The sequence below is a fragment of the Saccostrea echinata genome, unplaced genomic scaffold (assembly GCF_033153115.1).
Source record: "Saccostrea echinata isolate AGI-Se365-2 ecotype Australia unplaced genomic scaffold, CSIRO_AGI_Sech_v1 ptg000001l, whole genome shotgun sequence".
Taxonomy (NCBI): Eukaryota; Metazoa; Mollusca; class Bivalvia; order Ostreida; family Ostreidae; genus Saccostrea; species Saccostrea echinata.
The window spans coordinates 7,040,288-7,048,829 of record NW_026889750.1 but is presented as its reverse complement, the minus strand read 5'-3'; the positions used below and the strand labels follow the sequence as shown (position 1 = coordinate 7,048,829).

At 33.8% G+C, this 8,542-nt stretch overlaps 1 protein-coding gene across 1 annotated transcript; it reads left to right on the top strand.

Annotated features, from left to right (window-relative positions):
• Nucleotides 1-4,366: 4,366 nt before the first annotated feature.
• Nucleotides 4,367-6,409, top strand: LOC133182020 (uncharacterized). Its single transcript, XM_061316721.1, has one exon. The coding sequence runs from the start codon at nucleotides 4,367-4,369 to the stop codon at nucleotides 6,407-6,409; it is 2,043 nt and encodes a 680-aa protein (XP_061172705.1).
• The last annotated feature ends 2,133 nt before the right edge of the window (nucleotides 6,410-8,542 follow it).

Below are 8,542 nucleotides of genomic sequence, written 5' to 3'. Positions count from 1 at the left end.
AAGAGTTTATGGGCCTAGTAAACTAACATTCACAGATCAAAGAAAAGTTGGATATTTGCTCAGTAAGAACAGCACTAAATGTAGAAAAATGAGGTTTCATTTCTAGCACTACCAGCTCTCTCTCTCTCTCTCTCTCTCTCAATATTTTGTCCCATGTTAATCAATAGTAGATAGTGGAATACTCAGTGTTAGTTTTATTTATTTATTTACATGTAATTATAATTAGTCCATGAGTTTCATTGACAATATTTCAATCTTGACCTGTGTAATTTTTAAGAGATGTTAAAAACCAATTTTGTAAAATAAATAAATAAGAAACAAGAATTTGGCAGAATCTAAATTGTATAAAGCAGAGCCATTTGATGTTCACTCTGGACCTACTCATTTATGTCAGACACTGAACAACGGAAATCGAAAGTAGCCCCGGTATGCAAATTATTATATGTACAAGCCTTAAAGGTAATTACGAAGATAACGAACAGTGAACAATCTAAAAAATGCAGTAAAGAATACAAATCGCAAAAACGGGGTGGAAAAAAAACGAACACATGGAAGCACTAGAGGTTGAATCAGGTACCCGCCATGATCCCTCTGTGTTGTTCAGGGAAACTGAGAAATTCATACAATTAAATTTTATATGGTAAAATTAATAAAAACATTTCCTATTGCTGCATATATAAATTTGAATAAATGTAATTTATCATCAGATCATAGAAAAAGGCGTCATACACTGTATATCACATGAGGTGGGCCCTGACAAGTCAAGCCAAAATACTCATAGTTTCTCAACCAGGGTATTCTTGCAATTCAAAGTACTTCTCATCCATTATTTTCTCGGGGGATTTTAATATGGTTCGTCCAATATTTATTTACTTCCTAATTTATTTGTAAAGTAGCACACCTCTCTTCTTGACATTCAAAACCAAGAATATCTTTCATGCGATTAAATTTTGTCTGATAACTAGTCAGAGCTAAATGAAAGTAGAAAATGTAAAGATGAACTTAAAAACCTTCGTCAGGCATGCAGACGGACTGAGATAAACACTTTTAGCTACGATTTACTTACATAAGATAAATATCATACATACCTTGTAGATTTTGACCGTTGTTCTATAGGAAAAGAAATGAATATATAAATAGAATTTCAAATTTGTACCTTGGCTTGTCGTCTTAACCAAATTGTCAGGAATTTTAAAGTTTATTTAAAATAATTCATATTAAAGAATGCAATAAGATACAAAATGGTCCATAGAATATAAATATCTATACATTGGTAGACAGTAATGACAAAAAAGAAAATTATAATTAATTCAGAGTTAATTAAATAATAAGGTACAATTTAAGAGCATTTTAAAACCTAGTTTATTAAACGTAACCACCCCCGCCCCCTAAAAAAGGGGAACAAAACAATTTTAGACTTAACGTAGTTATATCGAATCCTCTCGATCCTTTATTTTTTAAACATTGTAAATTGGATGTTACAGAAGCATGAATTTTAACGTAAAACATGAACATTATAAAATTAAAAACTAGCATGCACCATAATCAGCGTTTTTTTTTTTTTTTTTTTTTTTTTTTTTTTGTTTTTTGTTTTTTTTTTAAATTATGGTTATTTCCATTCTTATGTCGATACGATATATCCTGGTGAGCTTGAGATAAAAGATACATGTACCACAGAGTCTGACACATCTGTTTCATATTTGGATATTTTACTTGAAAAAGACGTTAATAGTAATCTAACAATCAATCTTTATGATAAACGTGATGACTTTAACTTTTCAATCGTCAACTTACTTTACTTATGCAGCAATATGCCTTCATCACCTGCATACGGGATTTATATCTCTCATTTGATTCGATATGCAAGAGCATGCTCTACGTATGTACAATTTCTAAAATGAGGTAAATTATTGACAAACAAGTTGATGAAACAAGAATATCAGCAGTCTCGTTTAAAGTCATCATTTCGTAAGTTCTATGGTCGATACAATGACCTTGTCAGCAAATACAATTTATCATTGAGTCAAATGCTGACTGACGTTTTTCATACTAATCGTTAGGCCATTATTTACACACTGAATTGTCGACGGATTTTTCCGTTATTTCCCGATCATGACAAGGAGCATACGGCGGGTGTGACCGGTCGGCAGGGGATGCTCACTCCTCCGTGGCACCTGATCCCACCTCTGATGTTTTGGAGGTCCGTGTTTCCTCTGCTCCTATTTTGTTATGTTTAATGGACATTTGAGCTCGAGTACTGTTCTCCACATATTTCTTTAATGTAATTTCTAGATGAAATATATGAAGATAACGAACAGTATTCAAGCTCAAAAGTCATAGAATGAACAGCAAAACACTTTTTCTAAAACATTTGGAGCCCCCACCTCTCCCGATCCGCAAAGTAAAACTGGCCTGTAGTAAAAAAGTGACTCCCATCAAGCCACGAACCCCGTTTTCACTTAGATCCGACACTAATTTAGTGTTTCGGCGGTGTGATAACAGGCCAAGCAATAAATAGATATTCTATACTAATTATAATTAGTTATATAAGTCCGCCATCATCAGGAATCCACTTATATATATCAATATTGTATATTCATTTTATTTGTTTTATTATATACCGGTATGTTCTTTTTAAATAGTAGAACCGGTAAGGGAATTTCCCAAGGTCACGTAATGTTTAAATAATAAACACAGATGAAAGTTGTTTGTGTAAACAAATATGCAAGAAAGCGATAATTTGTTAACTGTCTCTGACTGAGATATGTCAGTAAATGATATGGTTGATTACATTGTAATTGACCAGTAAGTGAGGCTTTACTAACTTTTATTAAAGTTTTGAACTTGTTAGGAGATCTCCTAAACTCCTGTGTTTTTTATATGCTATAATTGGTTTGTCTTTGAATATATCTTTGAGTTCGGGCTCTCTTGATAGAGTGTGCCAGTATTTTAGCAATTTCTTTTTGATATTGCTAATGGCTGGGTTGTATTTTGTAACCATGACCAATGGTATATCAGAATTACTGTTTCAGAATTACTGCCGAAACACTAAATTAGTGTCGGATCTAAGTGAAAACGGGGTTCGTGGCTTGATGGGAGTCACTTTTTTACTACATTGAATCTAAGTGAAAACGGGGTTCGTGGCTTGATGGGAGTCACTTTTTTACTACATATTACGTCTGGACAATGTCCGAATGACTCTAACTGCTCGTGAATCGCCGACTTTGTCTGCGATCCGAACTTCCTTTCATTTGATCTAATCTAATTGATTTGTTTCGGCAAGAACTCGAAATTCACACCCTTTTGCCATTCTGACCACCCAAAAGTTGGTCATTATCACTCTGATTTCATCATGAACAGATTGTCACTCTCTAAAAAACAAAACATCAAAATGGATGTTGACGATTTACCTAGTAATCAAGAACAATTTGCAAAAATGCAAAATGAACTTGAAGACCAGTTCGATTATGGATTGAATCTAACAGATTTTGATTCACCCGATGTCAAATCGGACAATTTCTCTACTACTGTGTCCATTGCCTGTGATAAGTTCACTGAAAAACTGGGAACACGACACCAACTGGCCTGTGCCCGAGAGGGAATTTATTTTTCAATGAAAAATAATACGTTGCCACCATTCATGAAATGGAATATCAGCTGCAATCCCAATCTTGGAGATAAGGACATTGACATTTTGTTCCAATCTCTTTGGAAGGAAAAGGCTGATTCTTTGAAGAAGGAATTTATGCAAGAATCCATCAAATTCTTGGAGGATAAAATTGAAGAAACTAATAATCAATTAAAAGAAATCAGACATGAGGCTCTCCAAAAAATCGGAACAGCCACTTCCACCTCAGGATTAGCCCGAAACGAGCTTAATACCCGTATGAATGCCAGCAAGGAAAAATTTGATAAGGAACTGTTGCAATTTTGCACAGCAATAAGAACCAAACCTAAACAGGCGGCTGGAAAAAACAAATCCACTACCGGTACCTCATATAGAGGAGGCAAAGGCAATGGACATAAAGGGCGAAAATTTTCACCTTACTAAGTGACGTTAATGTCCATTTATAAATACTTGAGTGTATCACTCATGCGCAACTGAACTGATTCGCTATACTAAAGTGACTCTATTGTCCGATTATTATATTTGAGTGTATCACTCTTAACTCTAACGAACTTATCCCTATGGGAATTAGTCATTTCTTTAAAGTATCATTCGCTATTGATTACATACTGTGACAAATTATGTTCTGTGAATGAACAATGAATAAAATATTCATTTCCTTTGGAATTTTGCTATCTTATTGATATGCCTTTTGGTAAGGAAATTGTATTGTTAATTTTCTAATTGGTTAGTTCAAACATGATTACGTCTGGATTATTCAATAATTACATACAGGATTTGTACGCATGCGCTAGCGGCATTTTTTACCACGTGCGAAGGTTTGCTCACATTTTCACATACACAGCCAACAGAATGGCACGTCGTTTCGATCGAAACATCAAAAGAAGAAAACGATCTATTAGGGCAATGAAATACAAAGCCCGCAAAAATAGAAAGTTCTACTCCAATGTTCTTTATGCAAGAGAACATGTATTCAATCTGACCAAAAACAAGTTAACAGATAGTGAATACTTATTGTTAGCAAAAGAACTGAAATTCATCCCAACACCTTCGACAAAAGTCGCAAAAAACGACTTACTCAAGGATTTTGAGGAACTTGCACGTAAAATGAGATGTAAGTTCAATTTCAAGACTAACAACGATGAGATTCATCCTTTCTACACAAAGAGTGGATATGAACCACCTAAGATGATTGGTGCACTTGAAACCTACATCGATAAGACCAAACTTGAACTTTCCTCAATTCAAATAAAAAAATGCTCTGATAATTTATCTCAACTTGAGAGAAGAGCACTTAACCAGTTACGATATCGCCACGATATTGTAATTAAAAAGGCAGACAAAAACAACATATGTGTTGTTATGAACAAACACGATTATATTAAGGAGGGCGATCGCCAATTGAACACTAAATATTACGAAATAATTGACGATTTTGATTTATCAGTGCTCCAAAGGAATATTGAAAATAAAATCAATGAACTTAAGGCAAATGGGTATCTAGATAAAGTTACATATAGATTTTTAATGGATATTACGTATCCACGAATAGGTAGATTATACTTACTACCTAGACTTCACAAATTAGATCAGACGATGTTTGATCTTATCAAAGAACAGGGCCACTACAATCAAGAAATCATTTGCCCGGCACGACCTATTATCTCGCAATGCGGGTCGGCGACGGAACGAATCAGCCAATATGTTGATTACTTCCTAATACCAATAGTCAAAACACAATCCACTTACATCAGAGATAGCTCTGATTTCATAATGAAAGTAGAAAAACTTAGACCTCAAGCAGAATGCATAATGGTCAGTTATGATGTAACATCCCCGTATACAAATATGCAGTTCAACGAATTACTCACAGCTGTCAGTGAAGCATACTCTAAATTCAACAAAGGAGAATTTAAAATTCCTTCGCCACCTACAGAAGATCTTCTGTGGTTGTTACAAACAATATTAGAAAATAATGTCTTTGAATTTATTTCTAAGAAATATAAACAAATTATAGGCTGCGCAATGGGCTCAAAATGCAGTCCTGAAATGTGCGATATCAGAATGTATGAAGTCACTTCGGAAATTCTAAACAAATTTCCATTTCAACATAATATTGTTTATCACGGTCGATATCGAGATGATGGATTTATAATCTATCATGGGGAAATGGATGAAATTCATCAAGTTTTCCAAATAGCAAATTCACATCATCCTCTTTTAAAATTCACATATGAAATTTCTGACAAAGAAATGAACTTCCTTGACATCACCCTATTTAAGGGAGAAAGGTTTGAATTAGAAGGAATTCTTGATGTCAAAACTTTCATAAAACCTACTAATACTTTCCAGTATCTGGAACGCAATAGTGCACATAGCCCCTCTGTTTTCAAGGGAATCATTAAAGGCGAAATCATTCGTCATTTACGCAATACTAGCGATTCTAATATTTTTCATAATGCGATCGAGAAGTTCAAATTTTCTCTGTTGAAAAGAGGATATAATGAAAATGAGATTAACAGTTCAATGAACAATGTTCTAGAAAATTACAAAAGAGACCATTTAAATCAAAAAAAGAAAGTTAACAGTAATTCTGATATATCATTGGTCATGGTTACAAAATACAACCCAGCCATTAGCAATATCAAAAAGAAATTGCTAAAATACTGGCACACTCTATCAAGAGAGCCCGAACTCAAAGATATATTCAAAGACAAACCAATTATAGCATATAAAAAACACAGGAGTTTAGGAGATCTCCTAACAAGTTCAAAACTTTAATAAAAGTTAGTAAAGCCTCACTTACTGGTCAATTACAATGTAATCAACCATATCATTTACTGACATATCTCAGTCAGAGACAGTTAACAAATTATCGCTTTCTTGCATATTTGTTTACACAAACAACTTTCATCTGTGTTTATTATTTAAACATTACGTGACCTTGGGAAATTCCCTTACCGGTTCTACTATTTAAAAAGAACATACCGGTATATAATAAAACAAATAAAATGAATATACAATATTGATATATATAAGTGGATTCCTGATGATGGCGGACTTATATAACTAATTATAATTAGTATAGAATATCTATTTATTGCTTGGCCTGTTATCACACCGCCGAAACACTAAATTAGTGTCGGATCTAAGTGAAAACGGGGTTCGTGGCTTGATGGGAGTCACTTTTTTACTACAAGAATTGGTGATCAAGATGATTGAACACAATGAATCAAAATTTAAGTGTCCCAGTATCTCGACTATCGTCAGTATTATGTTTCGCCTAATTTCACAGGGTCAGATATTTCAAAATGATAAATCTTACCTTTAGTCGTCAAGTAATCCTGATAAATCTTTGAAGCACCTTTATATATACTTGAACAATTTGTTTTTGTTTAGATTCTTATTTAAAACATTTTCTCCTCTAGTCTTAGAGAATCACTTGTGACGCAGTCACAAAAAAAAAAAAAAAAAAAAAAAAAAAAAAAAAAAAAAAACTTAAGTCATTCCTAAGTAGGACCGCTACTCTAATTTCAAAAAGAAAACATTATGAAAAGTGGTAATTTCAGATATGGAAATTTAAAGTCAACGCAATACGTCGGCTATAATGTCAGATATTTAATGTTTCCTGCCGGACACAGAAATATAGCCGATGAATGTGCGACATTTCAACCCGAGGGAAAATAAGTATATCTCGCCATATTGTAACAATATGCACTTAAAGCTGAACACGACTCGTAAATAGACATACGCCATTTTCGATATTACTATCTACGATATCAGCACCGGGGTATACTCTTCGCATTCGTTACACCTGACTGATTTATTGTCACGGGTATCGGCGTGGAATGGCGTTCGTGCTGGTTATCTTGCATTACCTTTGTTTACATTTTATTGCAGTAACGTGTATTTGTGTTTGTTTGTATACTGCGCTGACCTGTGCAAATATTGAAAGTTTCTTTGGTATCTTACTCTCCTGCATAAGAAGAAGTACGCAGTCATTTTTTGTCGATACAGAGTGCTGTATAACCATACGTCCGTCTACACCGGTGACGATTGATTACACTGAACAATGACTAAGTGAGCGGCTTTATATAGGAGCACTCAGATATAGCGAGAGACCAATCGAATATGGCGGACACATTCCTTTTACGAATCGTGTTCAGCTTTAATCTCAATGCACTTGTACATATTATATCCAGCAACATTATGTGCCTTCCCTCACCGCCCGTATTGTTGAATCATATTAAGGGTTGTTTAAGGATATTTTTTTTAGTTTTTTGAATGCAATTCATGTGTAAATCAAATAGAGTTGTCACATAGACATATTTCGTAAAGCGCGATAAAGCGCTATAGTCTCAGTTTCTCTATGTGTTTGATATTCGTGAGTTCACACAAAAAAGCATTCAAATCAAAAATTACATTTCTAGATTCCATGAGATTGCTTGTTCACTAAAAACAAAATTTTAAAGCCATAAATGGCTTTTTTAAATAAGTTCAGAAAACCGAAATTAAAAAGATCTTTCTGTTTTATTACTTTTATTACATAAAGATAGGATTTTTCTGTAAATTACACGATTGAAATCAATAGCCTTTCAAAGATATTGACAATTTAAAACAATAAACAATAACCAATTTATTTACCTACTCCACATTTAAATAAGTGACAAATCTAAAGTAAATATAGACGAGTCTTAAAATTATCTAATAAATATTCATGACGTATGCGAAAACGAGGCTAAACTAGGCAAGCTACAATGGCGGCCTCCAGTAGCAGTGTAAACAACGTGCGAGATTTAACCACATTGCCGCACATTACATTTGCTTACGTCGAAAAATATATTAAATCTGCATCAGTTTCATCTGGATCTCAACAAATGTCCAAAGGATTCAAATACTACTCGGAACAATACA